Source organism: Artemia sp. Qi Xiang Cuo, chromosome 15 (genome assembly GCF_049724085.1).
Source record: "Artemia sp. Qi Xiang Cuo chromosome 15, ASM4972408v1, whole genome shotgun sequence".
NCBI lineage: Eukaryota > Metazoa > Arthropoda > Branchiopoda > Anostraca > Artemiidae > Artemia > Artemia sp. Qi Xiang Cuo.
The window spans coordinates 21,196,567-21,223,021 of record NC_142808.1 but is presented as its reverse complement, the minus strand read 5'-3'; the positions used below and the strand labels follow the sequence as shown (position 1 = coordinate 21,223,021).

General features: G+C 33.9%; 1 protein-coding gene across 1 annotated transcript in view; it reads left to right on the top strand.

The window, feature by feature from the left end:
• The window catches only part of LOC148943445 (uncharacterized), a 518,252-nt gene that overhangs the window by 416,045 nt on the left and 75,752 nt on the right, over positions 1-26,455 (top strand). The window contains exon 12 of the mRNA XM_089101138.1: positions 25,615-25,867. Within this exon, the coding sequence (XP_088957264.1) occupies positions 25,615-25,867 (253 nt within the window). The remainder of the gene's footprint in view (positions 1-25,614; positions 25,868-26,455) is intronic.

The following is a 26,455-nucleotide window of genomic DNA, read 5'->3' as shown; positions in this document are numbered from 1 at the left end:
ACCTGCACTAGTTGTTGTCGACAAATACCTAGTAGTGGATGAAATCTAAAGAGTAGAAAAGTCGTTTTATCATTGATATAAATTTTTTTTGATTAATAAACAATTTAAAATACATCCTCAGTACATTTTATTCTTATAGTACTAAAATAAATATTAAACGAACTTTTAAGTATATTCTCAAATGGAAAGTCGTTCAGTTGAGGTAAGTCACCGTAGGTATTGAGAAACAGTCTTTAGGTACTGCCTAAGAATCTGAATATAAAAACAAGAAGTGCACGAAAGCCAAATATCTTAGTCATTAAATTCTGTACACTTTGTTGATTTTGCACAATGGTTTTTCCACCTCTCTCAATAAATTTGCTGATGTATGGAGCATAGAATTTATGCAATAGGCCAAGAGGATCAAAAAATTCAATATTCTTGGCAGTTTGACAGATGCATAGCCAATAACCGGTCGTCAAAGTTGATGAACTGCTATTAACAATAATTAGGGTAGTGTTAACACTCGGAATTTGTTCAATGAAGTCCGAAGGTATGCAGTAGGACTTGTACTGGGACATGTATGGATCCATACTAAATACATTGATTATTTGGTTTGTGTTCATGGTGCTAAGGTCTAGTAGAACACTGCCGTCGGGTGTGATTTCCCAAAAGGTTTCACATTGACTCAGTAATATTAGCGCGATCCTCTCAGCTAGAGCATTAACAAATGCACATTCTAAACGTACATTCCTAATTCATACTATACTCATATTTTGTGTGCCTGACAGGTCCAAGATAATGACCCCATGTTTTTTTGAAAACATTGAATAAGTTATTCCATTTTCAAATAGTTGAGAGTCATGATCTAGGGATTGCATGGTCAACTCGTACAGAGTTCTATAGGATTTTTTGTCAAATGATAGAGTGTACAGTGTAATACCATTCACTTTGCACACAATGCTAGATAGACCGAAAAAATTAAAATCAAGGGGGGATTCAGTCCAGGATCCAACGGCAGTGCCCCTCTTCACACAGGCCAAAGCCAATTTTGATAGGATTTTTCCCATGATAAAAGATGAATCGCTATAGCTGCGAGAACCAACGGCAATGTGACGTTGATTAATGATTGCATGGGGGACAAGAATCTTGATGTTGTTGCCACTGGCTCTTCGCTTTTCCAATGCCAATATAAAATAGTTAATGACGTGCTTTTTTTAGATATAAAAAATTTTCGAAGTGATAATTAAATATGCATCGGGTTCTGCAGGACGTGTTTTTCTCAAAATGAAATTCGATGGTGCCATCTGTAACTTTATGTCAATCTTGATATAGGGGGGTTGACATTCGGATATATTGAATATCTCATGAATTAATTTTCAAATCAGATGATATTCCTGGGTCACTGCAGTAGTCAACTCGCCGTCAATATTAACACCTGTTCGATATTCATAGCCCAATGATTGCCCTCTCGTCTCCTTGTACGCCTTTGGCGTCATTATCATAAAGTGTATGTAGCTTGCATAGTTTGATACATTTTTGCGAGTTTTCACCAATGTTCCATTAATAAATACATTAATTTATTTGAATAGGTTGTGTAGAATACAGTTTTCATAGGAGAGACCATCGCCGGCATTTGGAGTTGTATTATCTGACTTTTTCTTCACCACAACATTTAAATCAATAAATGTTGACGACAAATCAATGAAGTCTTCATAGTCTTCATTGGAAAATATTTGAAAGTGTATATTCTCCGAGAGGGGTTGTTGGGGATGAAATTGTTTATAGTAGCCATACTTGACACTGACATCAACATTTTCAGCATTGAATAGATTCAATAAGGAACTGATTGATGGATATTATTCCTTGTAGGGGAGATAAGTCATCTTAAGAGGAGAAATCCTTCTTTGATCAAACAATCTGTTTCTTCTTCTTCGTATTAACCTTCTTTGCTTTATTCCTAAAAATCTTTGTTGATGTCCTTTGCTTCCTGCCTGGGCGGAGACTGATGAGTGAATGATACGAACGCATTCTTTTCAATCCCTACCCATTTTGTCTAGATCTTAATTGTTCACCAACGGCTCTTGCTGAAGATCTAATATTTTCCTTAACACTCTCCTTGAAATTCTTGCCCGACCCCCAGTCCTGTAGTGTGGAGGCAGCAAAATTTGATGCAGCAGGTACAAGATATTTTCTGGTAAGGGGTATTGCAGAATCAAACAACCATGCAAACCAACTACCAAGACCATATCCAGACATTGTAGTACGACCCTTATAATATTCCAATTCATCGCTTGTTTGACGAGGACTCAAAGCTCTAATATAACAATCAATATTGGGATAGACAAATGGAATTCTTATATTGATCATTTTCGGTGATTGTATCATCGTTGACAATGGGTCAAAAATGACCTGTAATTATTGCTAAACCTTTTGGTATTGCTAGAGGATCACCCAATTCACTTCTTAGTGTTAACCGGCAGAGTTCCAAATACGAAGTTTTTACAGGAACATACTGAAGATGCTTTATATTATAGTGATGAACAAGTTCATGAGTTGTTTTTCGTTCAAGAACACGTAGGAGGGGGACATTTGAATTACTGATTCTCGACGTTTCCACAAAGGATACATAAAGAAATATGCAATATTCCGAGGTGAAACCGGGCGGATAATAAGCGAATAGAACTTGATTCATCCTCTAAACTTTGCCGAAATTTTTCCCATGGATCAAATTCTGCTTAAAGACAAGAACAGATTTCAGATTATAATTGAAAATAATTTTTTAAATGTCAACAGGTGAACTAATGTAAATCCTACCATGTTCCAATGAATAATTAGGATAAAATATACCAATCCTGAAATATGGAATTTTTCTATTCCTTGTATGACACAAAATTCCCTTATTATCATATTCAATATACTTCAATCTGGCATGCCGATAGTCACTAGGTTTAAGTCATTCAACCCATTCATTGTCGACATACCCAAACCCACTGATACTCAAATCAAACAGCATAGATTTTATATATTAAACACAAGCCTTTCTCAGGATGTAATAGGCATTATTGAGAAAACAATTGGCATGAGCAACTTTATACGCGCCGTTAAATTCTATGGTAGAGGAGAGTTTTGTTCAAAATCACTTGTCACATTCAAGGCATTGTAGAGAGGATTGGAAACATCGGAAATCAAGGTTACGTAGAAATCACTGGGCACTGTCAATATGTTCAGCACCGATCCAAGAATCAAAATCAAAGCTGTATCATTGCAATGGAACGACTAACTCGTTCTTACCCTTGTGAATTCGTGTCTTTATTGTCGCTAGAATTCGGTATATTCCACCAGGATTTTTAACTTTTTGAATTTATTAGCCGTAAAAGACACCTAACATCTCATCTTTGGTATCACGCAAGTGATAAGTTCTGGTCCTAGTGTCTATGATTGTCGCCACTATAAAAAAGTTCGGTGGACCACAAGAAATACTCCTTTTCAAAATCATTTGTTGTTTTATTAATTTCAACAGTGTCAGCGACATCTAATTGATTTTTCACCTGGACTTTTAATTCATTAGAATATTGTTTAAGAGATTCGTCAACTGTATCATGATTAGAATGATAAACTTCCGTCTGTGTAGTGCTTGACAATGAACGATGACGTCCTTTATTACAAATCAGTATGATTTTATCTAGATCATGAATAAAAGTCGATGTATTTTCAATTTACAATATATTGAAATTAAAAGCCGAACATTTCTTATCAATCGTTCTGCCAATGCAGCCTCTGTAGGACGTTGACTATGATAAAGCAGTGTAATATATTTCTATAGTTCTTTTGCACCATGAGGATACAAAAATTCACTACCTCGATCCGTTAAGATTTTTTTTATATGAATAATGTTCGGTAATACTTTTAATGACCTGAGCAACTTCAAAACCTCTCTTTGATCGCACTGGAATTGCATATGCATAGCGACTTAAAACACTGATTGCAAGAAAAATGTACTTGTACGGTGTATTGTGACGTCTTTGAAGCTCATCTAGAGTCAGGAGATCTGCTTGCATTATATGCAATGGGTAAAAGTCTTTAGTTTTTCGATATTGATTGGCACGAAGTCTATGATTTCTATGCAGAGTTTTACGATTCATTTTGTAGAAAGTCTTGTGTACTTTTAGTGTGAACACCTGTAACTTTCGAAAGAGTGGCGGGGGAACTTAAAATCCCCGACTCGTCTATATTTTCATAAACATCTTTTAGAAATTCAACCATTTTGAACGTAAACACGTTGTGTAATGTCGGCTACCCTTTTTTATACTGGTTGTAGGTGAAAGTGATTTGATGCGTCTCTACTTTTGTCTAGCTACCAGTGGTGTGCTAGTATTTTCTAAAATTGATCTCAATTCTTCTCCTTCAAGTTCATATTTTAATGCTGTCAATGATGATGATGATGCATGTTCATTTATTTTTCTTAGAACTTGTCTATTGCAAAGAAGACTGTTAAGGAAGCTTAACGTACTTATAAAGTTTTATAGATGAGTTTTAAATCACAATAATCCCTTATGATTTGTTACCATGTCAAACATTAAAGCAATTAGATTATAATTCTTGTTCTGAGTTATAATTCTTTCCCCATTGCTCAAAGCTTAAATTGGACCACTTCCGAAGGCATAAGTTTGGAGTAGTGTTATTTTTTCTCGAAATGGGAGGGGCCGTATATTTAAAAATCTAAATGAAATTTAATACAATTACTCCTTTTTTAGTTGGGTTCCAGCAGACTCTTGAGAGGATTGTTCTTTTTTGGGATCAGCAGCAGCAATGAGATTTGATCAATAGGGCCTTCGTTTGTCCACTTCGTGAAATACATTTTGAAGTAAAAGGAGTTTTTTATCATCCTCGATAGTTTCATTGTCAAGGAATTCACTCAGATTGTCCTCATAGTTATCGAAGGCTGAGGAGCGAGTTCTCTTGGAGTAGATTTGTGGCGTTTTGCCATTTTCTCTCAAGAGAAAACTATTTATAAGTCCCGCAATTATTGGTAGTAAAAGTGTGAAAAAGCTACCACCTACATGAAGGAGTCATTTTCTTTTAAAGTTCTTTCCATTATTCTTAGAGGCGCCTGTAAGTACATTAGAACGATGTTGATTTCCCTGTTGCTTAACTTCTTCTGGCAATTGAACATTATTTTCGGTAAAATTTAAACAAAGTTCAGATATTAGATTAATTTAATCATTGTCAATACCATGTTTGAGCATTGCCTTCCTAAGCTGAGGTTTTGAACTGATTAAAACTGAAAACAAATATCTTTTTTCATGTAGTCTCTGCAGTGTTTTGAGAGCTACTAATAGGTCGTTTTGGTGTTCATGGGGAGATATACTGTAATGTCATTGTTGAAAATATCTGTGACTACACGCAGATCCTTTGGCTTATTTTTATTCAGATCCAATAGTATATTTCCGTTGGTTTTATTAGTTTCCTGTTCGTATGCCGAGAGAAAATATTCAGTAGCAGCCTAATATATCTGTTTTTTGAGTGTTATTGGCCAGCGAAAACGGCTAGAAACTCTGTAGGTGATCTAATAGGTACTGGTAAAAGAAAGTGTTTGCTTACATTTGCTCTGAGGAAAGAGATCGTTTTGAGCCAGAGTAAAGGAAATCTGTTCATTATGAGACCGAACGTTGAACATTTGCAGCATTTCTGGGGACCATTGCTCAATAGATTCAGCCAGTTCGTCACTGATCAGCAAAGAGTTTGGCTCAATAATGCTAAAAACATCAAGTCCCTGTATGAACTGTTATCTGCACCAATCCCATGGCAGCAATTGCTTTTATTTTATTGTATGACTCCTGCCAAATACTGTAGCAATAGAATATTTTTTTCGGCTTTTTCACAAACATTTTATCGCAATTTTTAATTATTTTATTTAAGAGTGTCGTTTTGCCCGACATTGAGGGCCCAAAGAGAAACGATCTGAATGGTATTTTAAATTGATACATGTTCCCTTCAACAGTTCACCTGGACAACTAACTGTACACCCTAATTGTCTAATTACACAATAATTTCCTACTACTACTCTGTTATTCAAGAATAAGACGAATAAAAAAGCATATTTTCTTTTATTATATACATAAAAAAGGAACAATACTTAAAAAAAAGCACATTAAACATGAAAAAATACACTTTTTTTAAAATTTATTTATAAAAAAAATACAACATTTACATAGCCACAGAGAGAAAAAACACTTGAATACTTTTTGTTTATTTATAGAGAAAAAAATACAACATTAAATTAGAGAGCACTTGAAAAAAAAATATCACTTTTTTTGAATGAAACATTTACAAAAAAAAATCTGTTGTAAGTCAAAAAGATAACTTTGATAGTGGCGATGCGCCCCCCGCTGGCGGCCGGCCCCGCCCCCCCGGGCCGCGCGGCCCCCCCCCAAAGGCCGCGAGGCCCCCCCCCAAAGGGTTTAGGAAATAATTTACAGGAATTTATTTAAACCGAAACTTTCCCTATGGGTAACATATTCGGCCCGGTCTGAAGTTAAATAGTATTCAAGGGGGAGGGTGGTCACATTGTCTTGAAAAACACAGACCTTGTTAGAAATGGTACTCATGGCCATTTTTTCTACATTTATAGTAAAGTTTCTGTATTTTGGAGATCGAATTACCAGTAATTAGGCTCTTGGAATCTTATTTTCAACAATAGAAATCCTATAAATTTCCAGGTTTAAATTCTTATCCACAGAGTACATGGGCACTCCTTTGCAATGTTTCTTGATTTTTTCGTCATATGTCTCTATAAAGTACAACTTTAGACTCACAAGCTAATCACGGGAAATCATGTTGCGAAATGGTTATGTTTTAATACAAGAAAGCTGATTTTATGGCCGACGTTTCAATATCTATGGATAAAGACTTCCTCCAATGATGCATTCCATTCGTGAACTGATAATTTCACCATGCACCAAATCATCAATTAGATTATAGGTTTTTACTTTTAACAGTAGAGAATCCGTATCCCCTTAGCAGACCTCTACTTGCCCCTTTTCCGGCCACTATAACCTAGCCAAATTGTAGTAGAATTCCAACATAAGCTTTTTTGAGATCTCCGAGATAGCACTGCCTGCAGCAATATTTTTATTCAAAATAATGCGTCTTTTTCCTATTTAAAAGTACCATGTCTGGGCCAATGATTGTAAAGGGAGTGTATTTTGGATTGGCAATAATTCGAGCACATTGTTCAGGATCGGTCAGGAAGTCACAACGATTCCAATTACAAACACTCTCACATATTTTGCCGAAAGCTGAATTCAAAATGAGTTAGTAAATTTCTTTTTCAGCCTCTGTCCGCGGTTCAGAATGTTTGCGGACAAAAGTGTCAACATATACTTTTAGATAGGGTTTTCGACTAAACTCGAGTGCTCGGTGAAGTTTTGTGACATTGAAACAGTTGTTGCACATCCATTTTAAGGTTACTTGATGTATATCTATGTTTTTATCGGCAAAAGGTAAGCAATAAGTTTTTGTTTTGAAAGTGTTTAATAAAATCGATCCACCTAGACTAAAAACCTATTGTGAGGACTCAAAGAGTCCTTAGTCACTGGTCTATTGATGCATGGGAAAAAAAAATCCTTTACTAGATCGTTAAGCTCGACTGGTATCTCTCCATCAATTTCAATAAACTATCCAACCGGATCATTCTTCTCAAAACTGTTAATGTTGGGGAAATGGGGAGCTTGAGGGTCATTGAGCTATTTGTAGTAACCACAAGGTAGTGCATAATGGGACATGACCGAATGGTAGAGAGAATTCATATCAAGGAAAACTGCATCCGAATTTATCCCCGTCTTCGCTCCTGTAGGATCAGTTTCCAAGATACGATCCCCGTGAAAAACAAAACCCCCCTCATTGATCTTTCAATGAACATGTGCTGATCAATGTCTGTTAACCGCCCAAATTCTTCCAAACTAATTTTTAGAATGAGGTCTATCACTAGGTGAGGCGATGAAAAATAATACCCCAAATCAAGATTAAACTCTTCTTTGAATTTATCCGTATTTTTAGACATAATGTCTAAGAGAGTTATCACATCACTCGACAAATACAGTTTGCTGTAGTCAAAGCCATTTTTACACCCTTCCTCTACCCGAACTTCTGCAGCAATACTGTAGTCATCGGGATTTCAACTAGGATCATGTAGACTGTCGGAAAACAATTAAATTAGAGGAATATCTTTTTTGGTAAATCGTGAAATAAAACAAGAATGGTCATAAGGGTATATGCCCTTGACCGTCAACAAATTATATAAATCATTCGAAAATTGCATATTGAGAGAGGATAACGCATTGCGACCGTAGTCGTTTTTCTGCAATTGAATTAATTCGCTGAATAATTTGAGGAAAAAACTACATGAATCTAAAAAGTGTATTTAATTCGTGTAATCAATGCCGGCTTCAACAAAATTCCAAATAAATTCCAAAACAAGCATTTTTTTCGATGACTTAGGTAAGATTTTGTAAGTAAAGCCGTCTATCACCCATGAATCATCTATTGTTTCACTTCGTTGAAGATGCACAATTGCAGGTAAGATATACTTTAGATTTTAATTAGTATTATGTATAAAAAGAGGTAGAAAGAGTTGCTGTTTAATTTTTAAATTACACTAACTATGAGCCCATCCTCAAAAATTACTTTTCCCTATATAATTAGGATCAATCAGGTGGTTATGATCCTGGAATGCGTCCTTTGGGGCAAGAACGTCTCTACAGACCCTGCAGATCGTCCCCTTTTCCAACGCCAGTTGTTCTTTATCTGACAATGTCATCGGGTAATTGGTTTTATGTAGTCGTGAAATCGCGCCGTTTACTGTTTTTATTAGAGGAATCAATAGCTGTTGCATACTGCCCTACTCGTCCATAGTAAAAAAAACTCTTACAGTTGCTATTTATTGTTGTAGTCGCAAAGGGCATGTGTGGAGGAACACACAACTAGTTTTTGGTCCTTGACTGTATTTGACCTTGATGGGTCCGATGCCTCGACCAATCTTGTTCCACAATCCAAACACACTTTATCAGCTTGTAGAAGAGAACTTTCGAAATTTTTAAATTTAAAGTATTTTTGTTTTCTATCAGCATTTCTCGTAGTTGATTTCCGTGAATTTTTCTATGGTTCATATCGGTTGATAACGTCCACTTATATGTAAACGAGGAAAGACATATTAGACAATTGAAACATTCTCCTTTGTTTTTACGTTGGGATTGGAGTCAACCAATTGAAGCAACGGGAAAAAATGACCATAGGAATTTGCCTCTTTTGGAGGTTTGTAAATAATCCATTTCAAATTTTTTATGTTTTCTACAATTGGTGTCCTCACTAAATACAAACCCCTCTTTTATTTGTTTTTTTCCCCCATCTACAAATTCGCTATCATACTGGAGAACGAACACCCCACCCCAAGAATTTCAATCTATTTTTAGAATAAGCTTATTTCCCTAAATGAATCTGGCTACTTCCCTAATAAAAAATCAAAAATTATTTTAGGGAAAATTTTTACACCATTACATGCAAGTTCGTCGAGATTTTTCATTGATGACTCATTTTTTAATGTTTTATGGGCTGCTGCTAAAAATGCATACTTAAAACATTGCAGCCCCGGGTCAAAATAGAAACTCTGAACCCCTTTGGTAGCCGACAAATTTGGGTGGCATTTTATTTTTAGATTACCTCGCCCCCTCTTAAAATAAAGTTCTTTTTAAATCTATTGAGATTCAGGTCAATGTATTCAATATATAAAATGGTTTACCCACTTCCTCTCTCACTAAGTATGTCCAAAGTTGAAATTAGGTTTTTTATCCATTTGAAAAAGTTGTCCTTAAATTTATTTAGAATTGAGTAAAAAGTCTAGCTATCTGTTGAAAAATGATAATAAAAAATATCCCCGGACGTTCCCTTTTGTAAATAAACGTTGTGATTCATTAAAGCTTTAACCCCTCCTTGGCCTCCCCATGTCTGAATCTGAGTTTAACTGTTTGTTCGAATTCCATCGATTTAGCAATATAGAACATTCCCGGAGTCAGTTAAAATAGTGCCGACGTTTTCCTCGAGAAGGTTAAAATCCATCCTGTGTTTGTAAATGGCCTAGAGCAAACCCTAAAAAATAAATTTCACGTAATTCTGGGAACATAGTACTATTTTCATGCCCTGCGTCTATTTGTATAGGATCCAAGTCACTAATAGTAAAGTTGTCGTTAAAAGTATCCCCAGAAAAAAAAGGCTAAACAATTTACATTGTTGTACTATTAAGCAGAATGGTGGAGGGTAACTCATGATTCTCAATACTCCCTGTCTGTTGAGCTGCTATAGTCTAATATGACATGAGGTCCTCTAGTATATATTCCAGGGTGTTTAGGGACAATTGATCAAGCCAGCCTGTATTTCCCTGTGTCGGGATTTGTTTACGAGGACCCGGTTTAGTAGGATCGCCTAAATGTTCATGCACAAATCTATCTACCCAGTCCGAATCCTCTCCCATATCAATATCACAATTTAAATCGTCTAGGCTAGCTATGTCCCCAAAAATATCTTTAAGAATACCACATTGCCATTCCATATTATCTATAACTAATGCAAGTTCGTCTCTAAATTCCCTTGGCGGTGATAAAATTGACCCTGTAAATTCCGATGTTTCATCATTCAACGGCAGTTGTATTTCATTAATCTGTAGAAAAAAGGTTTTATTTTCCGTGTGAAATAACCATTATTTTTTATAAAGTTAATAAACTATGTTAATTTGTTCATAGTCATTGTCCCACCAACTGAACGATTAAAAGAAGAAAAAAAAGTTACATTGGTCTATGTCTTTCTTATTGACAACTGAACTTGTTAAAAATATATATCATTTTAGTCAGGAAAATAAAGTTTTATTCTTAGAGGATAAGTTAGAACAAGAGAATGATATATAAAACTAATGGTTTTATTCAAAAAAATTTTCAGAATAAAAATTCAAAATAGGGATCCATCCCTAGTGCTTGTCCCTCTTGATTATAATTCTCAATAAAATTCGACCATCGTTCAACCGATTCAGTATGTTCTATGAAGCATTGTTCTTCAGCTTCGGTTAATGACCATTAATCCCATACGCTGGTTGTTGGTGTTGTTGTAACTTTCTCGACAATCCGAACTTTCCTATTTCGTTTAGCAACGGATTTGATTGAAGCGTCGGGCGTAGTTAACCTGAACTAAATAAATCTCTGTAAGCAAAGAAATTTTTCCCCCGTCCATATCAACAATTAAGGTGCAATTAAAATGTTTGGATGGTCCTTTTTAGGGCTCCGGGGGGACCTTAGGGGGCTGAGAGCGTCCTTTGGAGTAGAAGGATTGGTACTCTTTCGAGTTGGGATAGAGGACTTCACAATACCATTCAAATATAACTTGTGTATTATATCGACCCTAAAGTTTCAGTCCTAAATTCTTTTCAAAAACAATTTTTAAGAATCCTTTTTCTCGTGTGAATATCTTATCGAAGATAAAAATCCACTTATTTGAAACTCACTTTTGTAACGAACGATTATTATTCAAATTTTATATCTATAGGATTAAAATTCAACCTCCTCGATGGGACATTTGATAAGAGGATGCACAAAAAGGTTAATGCAAAAGATTAACCTAGTTCAAGAGCGGTTGTTCAACTGTCAACAATGAAATAGTAATTTGTTTATATATATATATATATATATATATATATATATATATATATATATATATATATATATATATATATATATATATATATATATATATATATATATATATATATATATATATATATATATATATATATATATATATATATATATATATATATATATATATATATATATATATATATATATATATATATATATATATATATATATATATATATATATATAGAAGTTGTTTAATGAAATAATCGGATTTTTTGCATTAGAAAACATCTTGCTGAAAAGAGAAATTACAGGTAAAGTTTTATGAATCTATGATAAGCTATTTGCTACTTCTGTGTGTTATAACCACTCTTTTATATATTGCTAATTTGGTTAATGAAAGAAAATGAAATAGGATTATTGTTATATAATAGTTTAGAAACAAATTGAAGTTTTACTCATCAAAAGTTACGCAGTTGGGAAAAAATTTGTCTTTTATTTGAAAAAATACGTAAAAGAAAAAAAAATATATACATTCACAATTTCTGGCTTCAATTATACATCAAAAGTCCCTGACAGGGGGTGAAGAGGAGCGTTCCCTCCATCTTGATCAGATGTGGCTGACTTGAATTTCTTGCTAGATTGCATAGAGATTCCTGGCTGGTCCAACGAACGTGTATTGAAATTAGCAAATCTGATGACTGATTGTCTTGCAGGTTGCATTGATGTAATATCATCCCATTTTGGTCTCTTTTAGGAGGGAGGGTAATCGCATGAATCCACCTCAACATTCTTGAAAAAGAAGACAAAATTTAGTAATAAAACCTCTTTCAGAGATAAATTGCCCTCTAAGGTTTATTCCGGTGTTTGTATCACCATATGTATTAGCACTTTATAAATATTTAAAAATAATTTTTTTTTTAGCATTTTAAAAAGAGACAGAATATTAATGGAGGGCATTAGGCCTTCAATTCCATAGTATCAAACATGAAAAGTTGACAATTATATATTTTTTTTATATATGCAAAGTTTTTTTTTTTAACTTATATACCTAAATTACGAATATCATGGTACTAAACCCTCAAAATTTGAAATAAAAAAAATGACAAAATTTAATTAGCTAGCTCAATTCTTACTTATTCAAAATATTAACAGAGGGCATTGGACCTTCAATTCCATTGTATTGAAACACAAAAAAAAAGTTGACAACTATATGCAAAGCTTTTAAAAGTTCTATACCTAAATTACGAAATACTTAAAATCACGGAAAAAAAGGAAGAAAAAGATTCCTGGACATAGCCTAAACTAAAAATTATTAAGTATATAAGGAATTCACCCTCTAGCCTATATCTCACCCTATACGTTTTTTTTAGCATTTTTCAAAACAGATATCTTAACCAACCTTTGGGATTGAAACGAAATTCAAATTTTAGTGTAAAGAGCAAGATATTGAGCAGGGAGGCAACCTTTCAAATCTGCCAAAACTAATATGCAAATTTTATTTCAATTTTTCATATACAATGAGCCAAAATCAAAGTGAATATAACTCTCTTTTTTTTTGAATATTTACTAAAATTGAAATACATGGATCGTTTAATATTTATAAGAATGAAGCTTTATAAAAGAGGTTACAACACAATGAAAAAAAAACATAAGGAAGATAATTCTTCCTTAACCTAATGGCGAAATAATTTCTTTTTATTATAATAATGAGAAAATTTTACTCACCAGAAGCTGCTTAGAATATTCCATATCTATGTAAATGATTGCAAAAATATCGATACTGATAGATTGAATGAACTATTCAAACTGTTGAAAATCCTAATCTGAAAGCTGAATATATACAAAAAATTATTGAATATATTAACAGCTAAACAAGACGCGCTGGTTTTCTAACACGGGTTTATCCCTAAAAAGACATGTATACCATGAATTAGAAATCTAGTCCATGTAAATTGCGTCAGAACAACTTGTCCTTCATAACACGTTATGCATAGTCCTAACTAGTACAAGATGAAACATAGTATAACGCAAAGTGAGGGAGCTCTGAATCTCTTTGAAAAGGTGTATACAAGGCTCAGAATAACACAGAAATTGCTATATGTCTAGGCAAATCCAGAAGGCCATGTGAGGGAGCTCTGAATCTCTTTGAAAAGGTGTAAAGCTTCTATAGAAACATCTTCCTATAGCTTCTAGAGAATAACATGGTATTTGCTATAGCTTCTATAGAAGTATATGACCGTGTGAGAGGATACTGACTCTCTTTGAAAAGGTGTAGAGCTTCTATAGAAACGTTTTCCTATAGCTTCTATAGAATAACATAGTAATTGCTATAGCTTCTACAGAAATGGAACCTCTTACCCTACTCCCGTTTACTAGAGTTTCGGTTACCATTGAGCCGGGTTGCTCCTTACTTTCAGTTCGTTACCACGAACTGTTTGAAAATAATCAGTGATCTTCCTTCTGGTAAAAAACAGAACAAAATTCAAACCTTTTGTAGATAGGAGCTTGAAACCTCTACAGTAGGATTCTACAACCTGCTTAATCTGATATGTGATTTTCATTAATATCACTTGACTTTTTGGGGGTGTTTCTTCCTTTTTGGAAAATCAGACAAATTTTTCCGGCTCTTAGATTTTGATCGGTAGCATTAAAAAATGAATTTTATACATTTGAAATCAGCATAAAAAGTCAATTCTTTTGATGTATTAATTACTATCAAATTTCTTTTTATAGACTTTTGGTTGCTATTGGATCAAGTGCCCCATTACTTACGGTTCGTTATCACAGACTGTTGGATCGTTCTTCTCGTTACGCAACATCACCTCCTAACCTTCATTTATTCGCAGTCTAAGCAGCTTGGTCATCTGAACATTAATTTTACACCTTTTCACGCACCTTGAAATCTCAGAAGCACCAATTTCATTCGTTTATATCTCATGCATCATGGCCTGTATGGTCAATTCTTTAGCGTTTATGGGTTGAGAAGACTGCAGTACAAGCATATTATATACCCCATTGCTTTTACATACCATATTTTACCCCGTAATTTACTCCTTTTACGGCCCTGTAGGACAAATCACACCATGATGTCCAATCTAATATATCAAGTCCTTGTAGTATCAATGGCGGAATGTTTGCAGGATGTGGAGATTACAAATTTAGCGCGTTACATACCCCAATATTTCTAGACACCACATTTCTCCTTGACTTTTACTCCTTTTATAAACAAATAGGAACGGTCATAATAGGATATCCTGTATTAACACGTCATGACCCTGTACGATCAATTTTGTAATGATCTTAGGATGAAAAAATTGGAGTACCAGCGTCACTGAAGGATCCAGGGGGGCCTGCCTCCCCCCCCAAAAAAAATTTTTTGTGGCACTCTCTTCTTGTTTTTTTTCTTTTTTTCACTCTTATTTTTAGAATAAATGTGTCAATTTTGTCAATTATTGCCACATTTGTCACATTCCCCCCAAGATTTTGCTCATTGGCGCCATTTTAACGTTGGGCCTCCCCCAAGATGTTGATCTAGATCCGCCCCTGACTCGCGTAATACATACCTTATTATTTTTACATACCTTAGTTCTACCCTCCCCCTAGATTTTGTCCTCTTCCACTCCATAATTAAAAACATTAAGAGTGGAGAAGGGGGGGGGGGAGATTTCACAAAAAAATCTTTATTTTGTATTTCCATTGCAAGATTGAAAAAAGTGACAAATTTTCCCGTCTATAGATTTTAAAATATACGTTCCATTCCCCCAAACTATGCCAAAAACTATAGGTCTGATTCCCCTTTATACCAAAAATATAAGTTGACCATGAAAACAAGAAGACATCTGATAGAAGAAAGGCCAGCTAAGAGTAGATATAGGTTAGAGATGTTCCATGTGGAATGTTAGGCTAGAAGACAAATAATAGGAAAAAGGAGCCCGACAGCTGGCCAGTTACAGGGCAAGAGAGTGGGGGGGGGGGTAAATTCACCATTGGTTCCATAATCTATGATTACCTTTTGGGGGGATGTTTAGGTATTGGGACTTTGAGGCCTAAGCCTTAACCCACAGCCTTGACATAAAATTAGGTCAAATTTAGCGCCATGGTATGTATCACTGAAAATACCAAAAGTGTTTGTGAAAGTCTTCCTTTTTCAACAACGAATCCTAATAGCCCTAGGGTACATGCATCTTTGAACTTTTGATTTTACTTGTCTTTCCAATATCCTTTGTCTGGTCCGAAAGTTTTAATCAATTTTCAACACTCAATTTATAAGTTTTTATTTATTTTATTTTATTTTTGGAACTTCAATTAGTTTAGATGCAAACACTGAATGCATAGCTTTACTTGTTTACATTTTATCCTTTCAAATTACCTTGAAAATTAAATTTCCGAATATAGTTTCAAGCTGGAGCTCTTTGGAAAAGTGTCTTCGCCTGTACATTTTTTTTTCTGCAGATAAAAGTTAGGCAGAATGTCATCCTTGGGATTTTTCTAAGAGAGAAAGAAGGGGGATACACTCTGGTAGCACCCGAAATAAGATTATTTAGCTTTCTTAAGAAAGACAAGGAATATAAGCGTTCATACTCTCACTTATAGCTTAGATTTCTTTATTCATAGTCAGACGATTTTTGGTCAGCAAAAATGAAGTTTTGGACAATCACTAGTTTTTATTGTTTGATTATGTGTTTGCTTTGTCAATTAAGTAATATAGAAAATATTTCGACTGCTTAAACACGATCTAAATTTCAACCTACTATCAACACAAAATGAGTTAAATAGAAGCTAAAAGGTAAATTTTACACATTTCATCAAGGCCGTATCCAGGATTTTATTTTGGGGAGGGGTATTTTTATGTCGTTTTTGGCATTGTTTTGCCAGTTTTCAGTTGCTGTGCTTTTTTTATGATTTATTATTTTTTGGTTTTATGACTCTGAAATGCGGATTCGGTCCTTCGGGTCTTGTCTGAGACGTTTAAAATAAACATCTTATCTCTTATCTAGGGGGGTTTACCAAAAAAACTTTATAAACGCATCAACAATTTTTTTATATGCACTTTTTCTTACGTTTTTACGAGTCGGGAAAAAAATCAGAATGGGGGGCTCAACTCCCCCCCCCCCCGGGATACAGCCTTGCCTTCCATATATTCATTTTAGAGCCTCATTTTATTTGTGTATAATCAGGTTGTGCAGTTTTTCCGAGCAGATATATTGAACCAATATTAAAGGGGGATCACCTATCCCTTATTTAGACAGTTACGAGCCGTTGTGTTAAAATGTACGGTCATTATTTTGACAGTGCATAGTTACGTATTTACATAACAGCTGTTCTGACATTTTCGCAAAGTGCCAGGAGTCTGCATCTCTTCAGTTTTCACATTTTCTGCCTATACCACTATGCTACTCAGCTGTAGGAATTCAAAATGTGTTTTGTGAAATTCTTGAAAAACTTGGATTTGTATTTCCTGCTCTTAAACAAACCAATCACGATTAATTGGTTTGGCTTAGTACCTTTAATTTTGTTCGGTTTCCAAGATATTCAGAAGTTTTCTGCCCTCAAAAATATGTTAAAATTCAAGTCAGTTCTTCAGTCCGCGAATTGTTCTTTTTTTCATCTGAAGGTGGGTAGTAGCGTGATAATTTTGGAGGGGGGGGGATTGCTAATTTTGGTTCTCAGTAAAAATCAATAAATCAGATTAGATAGAACGATAGCACTCCCATATAGGAAGGGTACTGGTAGGATTACTACTTGCAAGAACCGTTATAACGGCTTATAAATTTTAACCGTTATAACGGTTTAACGGAAAGTACAAGTCTTTTTTCATATAGAGTAAAAAAAGTGGAACTAATTAATGTTTTACATATTACGGCCAACTTTTCCCCAAGAACCAAAGATTTGAAGCCATGAAACCAAAATAAATTATACTTGGATAAAGCATTGGTTGTTATACCCCCCCCCCCAAAAAAAAAATACAGGAAAAAGTTTTTCGAAGCCCCTGCGTCCTGTTACCAAATTAAATAGCAATTTAGTAGCTTATACATAATTTAGTTGATACAGCATCCGTATACGGGGGTCCTTAGCTCCTTATATTCAGGAAGACATACCTTGCTCTTTTATTTATTGAATTTTTTACGATACCAGAAATTGCAAGCTATTATTTGGACTTTAGATACCTTTAGGTCTCGATATTAGCAAACAGCGAACCGATTTTAGATGCCAAAGAGCACTATCAAGTGTATCAAAGACACCATTTTATTGAGAACCCTCAACGAAGGGCTGCAACCCTTTTTGTTTTCTTCACAGGAATGGTAGAATTCGGAGCTTCCAACATCAATTTTTGCCGTTTCCTGGATCCTACAAAAATATTCTTTTAAACACTTTCTATCTGTTGGTTCAATCCATTTTCTCCTATCGTATTTGGTTCCTAAGATATTAGAGGTTTTCTATCTTTTTTCAAAATTCCTCACTTTTTTCGTCATTGAAATAGGGTGAAATAACGGCTGATATTTCTTTTACACAACTACTTTATAAGAAAGGTAAAAATTCTTTAAAGTTGTTTTTTTTTTCCAGTTTCCGGCTCTTCAGTAAAAATGTGTTTAATGTGACATATCGCCTTTGGAGTATAAAAAGTTGAGCTATGTTCATGGTGAAGTCTTGAGAATATCTGGCTTATTTTTTGCCAGAAGATTGTCACTTAGATGTATTCTAATCCACTCTTGTGCCACCATGATGTCATTTTAAAACCTCTTAACCACCCCACCCCCCTGGATACAGCCTTCAAGTTTTGTTACTTACTCAAGAGTTCTTTTACTGGAAACGGCTCCTTCAAAGTATCTTTCCACATATGCTTCAGGAAACCAGCCAACCTGACCACTGATGTCACCACTTAGCCACCCAGGTTATGCGTTCATCGCATGAGATGACTAAAGAAAAAGCAACTTTTGGCACAAGACATTATGGTGTACCCCCGTAGTTTCTTGTGCCACCATAGTGTCATGAAGACATTTTTCTCCAAAGAACTAAATTTTTGAACTTGTATTTTTGGTTTGTTTTAAAGTGAACTTGTGAAGATTCAAAGTTTAATTTCGGTAATAACATAATTTTTAAAATTCTTTTTTGACAAATCTAAAAGCTTTATCTTTAAATGAAAGCTATATCTTGTTCTGACAGTTTTTGATATAAAATATTTGGCACCAGGGTACTCTAAAACCAAATTTGAATAGTTCTTATTTTGATTCAAACCAACTTAATTAATTTACAAACTATACAAAGCAACGCATAAAATTACTTAAAATTAATATCCCTTGTAGGGGAGACATACTCACTTTGGAGGAAGGCAAAGTATCAATCATTCCGACACATATATTCCATTCCTAAGGTTTGTCGCATTTGCAATTCCGTTCGGATCATTGATCTTGATGGATTTGCTTATGATGATCATTTGTTCCGAACGACTAGCTTGGATTAGTTCCTGCTGATGTTTGTTTCTATCTCATGGGCCTGTGAAAGCGAAAAAAGATGAATTCTAGCTTATCTGAACGAAATTTAACGATTAGTAGAAAAAGGTAAGCAGCTAGTGTCTCAAAAATCACTATACTGAAGTGAAAAATTATCAATTTACTGCAATACCCTAATCCAAAATCGTGATGAAATAGTAGAACAGCCTGTCGGACAACAGGCATTAAAAAACGGGGTGTATCCTCTATTTTTAAGGATTGGAAAGCTACTGGTTGTGTAATGAGAAAAAATTGCTGGTAGGATGGCTTCGGCACGTAGAGGTGCCGATTGGGGCACCTCTGGTTACTTAGTTTCCCCTATATTTTATTTGTCCCTCCCCCTAGATTAAAAAAACATGTTTTTATTGTCGTGCAAAAATAAAAAAAACTACCCTCCCCTAGATTTTGAAAAATACCTTTTTGTATCTTCATTGAAAAATAGGAAAAATCCTTGCTCTTTCCCTTACATTTTTACGAATTAGCACCTTTTTTAAGACAGCAGCTATGAAATAAAGGATGGTTTTTCAAAAAAAAGTAAAAAGCCATATTAAAACCTAAATACAGCAGAAATAAATTTTTTATAATAAAGCAAACTTCAAAAGAACAGACATTACAATGAATGAATAAATGATAGCCAAAAACAAAAAGAGATCAAATGAATGATCATATCAAAGATAAAGATAAGTCAAATTGTTCAAAATAGGGCTCTTCAGTGTCCATGATCATTGACTTTTAGCACACTGAAATTTGATTAAGCTTAAAATTACAGACCTTAACCTCTAAAAAATTGACAAAATAGCTCTTCAGATAGACATTGTATCGCTATTTTATAATATTTTTTTTTGTATTGCAAAAAACGGCTAGGGCGCTTGTCATCAAAATAGTATTTATAATATCAATTTTTCTTGATTCAGAAACCGATGGCACAGGAGCATATTCTAGTACTGATGTTCTAGGATCGAACTATCGATGTTCCAGCAAAAATTTGAATCCTTTGAAATAGTGTAAAGAAGTTTGTTTCAAAGAAAAATAAAGAGCCACACAAACTTCAAACCAGTCGAAATAACCCCTACAACAATTCAGAATCAAACCGACCAGAAATTACTATCAAAGAATAAATGAATCCAGAAACCAAAAGAAATTAAAATAAATGATCATTTCGAAAATCAAGATAACAAATACTGATATAGTTAAATAAGCAAATCTTATGGTGAAAATGAAATTGAATATTCAATTCAAACGCAAAACGAGCAAAAACTAATACAAACAGGAGTTTGGCTACTACCCTTCCCCTAACCGTAATAGATTTAAAACCTAACGTGTAATTTACGTTTCATTGAAAACTATGTGAATTTTTTACACTGTGCTTTAAACGTTATAAAATGCTATTACAAGTAATTTTTCAAAGCATGGACGGCAACTAAGTAATAAGTCATTGTAATAAACAATATGACTGGAAAGAACTAATCAAAATTATCTGAATTTTCAGATTATTTGGCTATAATCTTAAAGAAGAAAGAAATATTTATTGAAAAAAAAACATATCAACAAAAAATTATTACTTCCTCCTCTAAAAAGCAAAGCTTGTCCATGGGGGAGGTAGAGATAACAAAATCCTTAAAACAAAGAACACTTGGCCACCGATACCACTAATACCATCACACTAAACAATAAATACAAAATAATATCATATATTGTACTTCCTCTGGGAACATCATATCAACAAAAACCCCACAATGAATAAATCAGTCAATCAGTCAAAACTCATATTCAGCAAAAAGCAGTTCCTTAATGATTTTTCTAAAAATATTGGGGTCACCAATAGTCTTAATATCACTATTCAAACTATTCCATTTCCGCGTCCCTCTATAAAAAACAGAAAAACATGAACTGGAAGATATACCTCTAGGTACACAGAAACCGCGCTACCCCTTGTATCATGAGAATGAACAGTAGACCTAATGGACAATAAATCACCAAAACAACGAGGCTGAACATCCTGCTGCAGTTCAAAAATAAACCAGAATGCATAGAATTCACGAAGGCCTGCAGCCGGCAAAATTTTTAAAACTGTGTAAATTTCTCGAACAGACTTACGTGGAGACATGCCGGCTAAAATTCCTACTGCATGATTTTGTAGAACTCTTATTGGTTTTAGGATAGAAGAAAAAGCAGAGAGCCAAACACTCGAAAAATAAAGTATATACGGGTGTAAATAAAAATAGAGATGGCGAAGGACAGACTTGGGAAAACATTGTTTGAGTTTCTTCATTATACCGAGATTTCTTGCTAGAATTTTGCTAGTCGAATTTACATGTTCCTTCAAAGATAAGGTTTTATCTATCACAATCCAAAGGTTTTTAAAAGATTCAGTCCGTTTTAGAACGCAATTAGACATATCTAATTCCTTCGTCCATGTGTAAAAGTTTGGTGATCGTGAACAAATAATGGAGTTAGACTTAGCCATGTTAATCCTTAATTTATTTACCCTCAGCCATGCTATAATTCTATTAACTGATTCCTTCATGGAAATCTGCAGCAGCTCCACTGTCTTAGCTGTGCTAATGGCTGTTGTGTCATCAGCAAAAAGTGAAACTGTTTCATTAGTCGGGTTTACCGTTAGTTCATTCATTCTATAGCAAAAATTATTTAGACAATTTGGTAAATCATTAATAAATATCAAGAATAATATATACCCGAGAACTGATCCTTGCAGAACACCTATTTCAATACGCTTTTTTCCGGAAGACGAATCATTTAGTTGGACACACTGATAACGATTACTTGAAAAACTTCTTAAAAAATTTAATGATTTACCCCTCAAACCATACACCTCACACTTATTAAGTAGAAGTTCATGATCAACAGTGTCGAAAGCTTTCATCAGATCTAAAAATATAGCACCTATTTTAAAACCTTTATCTAATACATCATTAATAAGAGTTGTCAAATAAATCATCGTCTGTTCCGTTGTCCTTTTTCTACGGAATCCAAATTGTCTCTCTACCAGTAACTTATGATCCTCCAAAAAACTCATCATTCTAATACTAAAACACTTCTCTAAAACACGGGAAATGATGGGTAGAACAGATATCGGTTTATAGTTTCTTGGGTTATTTTGAATACCACCCTTATGAATTGGGGCTATACGGGCAACTTTAAAACAGTCTGGAAATTTTCCTTCACGAAAACACTCATTAATTAACCCACATAAAACTTCAGCTATAACAGGAAAAATACATTTAAGTGTTTTTAGAGTAATATGATCGCTACCAGATAAATTACTACCCAAGCCATTAATATTTTTTTTAATTTCATAAAGTGTTAGAGGTGTAAGGTGAAGAGATACATCAATCGGGTCCCTCAGTAAGGACTCGAACGTTGGATCACCACTATCAAGTACAACTGACATAGCTAGATTCAGACCAATATTCGAAAAATAACTCTGAAATTCATTGCATATGTCCTTTTTAGAATTCAAAGTCTTTCCCATTACACCAACTAATTCATCAGGTACACTATTTATTTTTAATCCAATCACTTCTTTTATTAGTCCCCAGGTTTTCTTAGGGCATCCTTCGACCTCCTTAAACTTTTACTCAAAATATTTCTTTTTTTCATTTCTAAAAATTGTATTCAACCTATTTCGATAAATTTTATATAATTGCTTATTTTCTTGTGTCGAGTTAATTATTCGAGCTCTAAACAATTTATCTCTTACATTTATTTGCTTCAAAATCACAGGACTAATCCAAGGTTTTTTACTTGATTGTTTTCTATTAAACAGTTTCAATATGATTACTTGAATTATCAAACTCTGAAAATTTTCAAAAAATAAAATAAACTTGGAATTTGCCTCCTGAACTTCGCCTAGAACATCATACCAATACACCTTTTCTATATAATTTCTAAGATTTACCATCGCATTTGGACTGATCACTGCAATCCTTGATTTTTTGCCTTTAACCACCTTCGTGACAGTTAAAAAGCTAGCTGAAACTCCAAAGTGGTCAGTTACATCGTTGATAAGGACCCTGGGAAGACTCAAGGGTACATTAGAAAGGATGTTATCCAGAAGCTTAGCTGATGTTCCCGTAATTCTTGTAGGGATATTTATACAAGGATGAAACCCATTAGATGAGCTTCTATTAATAAATTCAGTGCTAGCAGATGACTGATCTATAAGGTCAATATTAAAATCCCCCATAATAAAAATGGCATAGAGTTAATCAGAAGTTTCATTAATTTTTCTTCAAATAGGTCCATAAAGTCTTGGAGCAGGCTCTGTGGAGGTATATATACTACAACAATACAAAAGTTCAAATTCTCTCTAGTTATATGTAGAACAAAACACTCGCAAACTTTCTCTCTATATATTGTAATATCTTCCCTTATTGAAACCTTATAATCAGCATGAATATAAGCTGCTAGGCCTCCATGTTGGTAATACAACTCGACTGCTTACATATAAATTATAACCAGGGATATGTAGTAACTGCGAGTTATTATCATTTAACCACGTTTCAGTTAAAGCGATCACCTGAAAGACATTAGTATTTATTAATTCCGATAAAAAATTATTCGCAGAATTCAATCCCTGACAATTCAAATGAAAAATGTTAAGGCCAAAATGGCCCCTATCACAATACAAGGGCAGTGTCCCTTCTTTAAAAATATACCTTGATGGTTCATTTGTGAAAATCTCAGTAGAATTAATATCTAAATTTCTATGTATCCTTTCATTAAAATGGCTGGAAAAATCAACCCTTCGACTTTCAAGTTGCAGGACATTGCTGTTCCCAGGAGGTAAAACGATATCTCTAACCATCATCAATAAAAGTTAATGTATGTGACGGTAGAGGGGGGTGATGGCGAAAAATATCATTATCTACTAAACATATATCTAGACCTAGATAACTATAAAAAAAATAACAAAATATATTCCGTCAAAGCGGATATACAATTTTAAAAAGCACATTATTGCAAGCTTCATGGCACAAAGCAAAACCATTCAAAAAGACATCAGCCCGCTACCACCCACTCAAAATAATTTCACATTAACAAACATTTTAAATTATTTACTCAAAAATAAAATTATCATTAACCCAAACATTTCAAATTCATCACTATCAACTTTCTTCCTTTAAGCTTCTTCCCATTTTTAAGGATTTCAATCTTGTTTCCACGGTTTTTTACATTAACCTTGAAGTATTTCTTATCCTTTTTATTGTAACAACTGAAAATGGGGTATCACTGGTAAATTTAGTCAATCCGTACATATCTCGGTAAACATACGTTTGGCTTGATCTTCATCCTCACAAACTGCATTCCATACAACCACATTGTTTTCGTTAGGCTGATATTCTGCAGCCATATGCCTATCAGACATACACACGGTCGATTCTTTAAAATATTTAACTTCTGATTGCAGGTTAAAATTATCATTTTTCAACAAAGAAATGTCATTTTCTACAGCATTTGTACAAGAATTTATCCCGGAGAATTCAGACCTTAAGGCTATTTTCTCTGATTCAATTGCTTTTATTCTATTTTCTTCTACAATAAACCACTGTTCAATTGATTGGACTGAGCTACGAGTTTCACGCATAATGTCCATCATCTTTGCAAAGTCCTCTGATAGTGTCATTAACGAAACCTGAGTTGTCACTGGCTTCCGAATATCCGGATTTCCTGACGTATTTAGGGTGCTTGTAGCAATATCCTCGCTAGAATTAATGTCTATACGACTCCTTTTATTTTTTTTTTCTTGCCCATCTTAACTTAGTAATAGCTAAAATTGACTTACTGGCAAAAGAAGAAACCACCAGTCCTAAATCAGTTCTTTTTCCCCACTGTACTATTGCTTTAATCTCATATCACGAATAAATTGAGCCTTAAATCACTTTGGAGGAATAATAGCTAATGATTTCCGTTGTTGAGTTTTATTTAGGGAAAGGCTTGTTTTTTCAGATTGTCTTTTAACAGATTGTACAAAGTTTTCATTATATCACAGCATACAGATTATTTAGCAATAATCCATCGTCATTCATTTCATAACGTGATTCATAGAGTGGGCGATAGCAAGCAATACGGTCTTAATCTAATGTATAATAACATTAATTCCTGGGAATCTCAGCAATTCAAGATTTTATTTTACTGTGTTTTTAGTCACTGTTATAAATGTTAAAAGAAAGTTGATTTCAATTGTTTTCTTTTCTTTCAGTTCATTTCTTTCATTTCATTTCAAAATTTCAATTCATTCTTTTCTTTCATTTCAAAAACATTTTCTTTCAATTGTTTGTTTCAATGTGTTTTAATGTATTTTAATATATTTAAATTCGAATGACTATAAAGCTCTATAGACATTGTATCGCAATTTTATTATTCTTTTATATATCAAAAATAGAACTAGCGCTTTTCATCAAAACTAATATTTGTAATATTAACTCTACTTATTTTAGAAACTGATGGCCCAACACCATATTCGAGTGCTGAAATGTTAGCCCAGAAATCTCAAAGTAACAGGACAAATTTTCAATATGACAGAATGCAATCATCATCTAGTATTCTAACAAAAGATCTGACAAGCAGATTGAATCAACGATTTACACATGGAATAACCAGGGCTAATAGTGAAAAACAGTTAAGGCGACCTCTTTTGAGGTCATTGAGTTTGGCAAGAGGATGTGGATCCGGACCTACAGTTTCGCATAGGTAAAAACTGCATTGGGTAATTTCTTATCTGGATTTTTTTGTCAACTTTCATTCATTTAGGGAAATTTGGTCACGAGGATTAAAAGAAGCTTTGTGGTATCCTCGTCAATCTGAGATTCATAGCTAGCGTTAAACCATCACGTTCTATCGATTAGCTTATTCTGCTTTACTCTGCCATATTATACCCTAAAGATACTTCAAAGCACTTTTTTTTCAAAGTATACAATTCCCTTTACTCCCTTACAGAAATAGTTAGATGAGGGAGGTTTGATATCAAAACTCAAATCTTATATGCCTAAAAATTATTTTCGTAAAAAAGGGTCGTTGTTGATAATAGTCAAAACCCAACAATATTTTTAATCCTTTAAAATACTTGTAATGTTGAAATACCGCAGCCGAAACGAAGTTAAAAATATTCTATAAGATAACTAAGTTTTCAAAGCTTAATAAAAAGGATTAAAGATATGTGTTTATTCATATGTTTACTTATGCATATAATGAGCTAACGGTAATTATTTGCTGAGAATATATATATATATATATATATATATATATATATATATATATATATATATATATATATATATA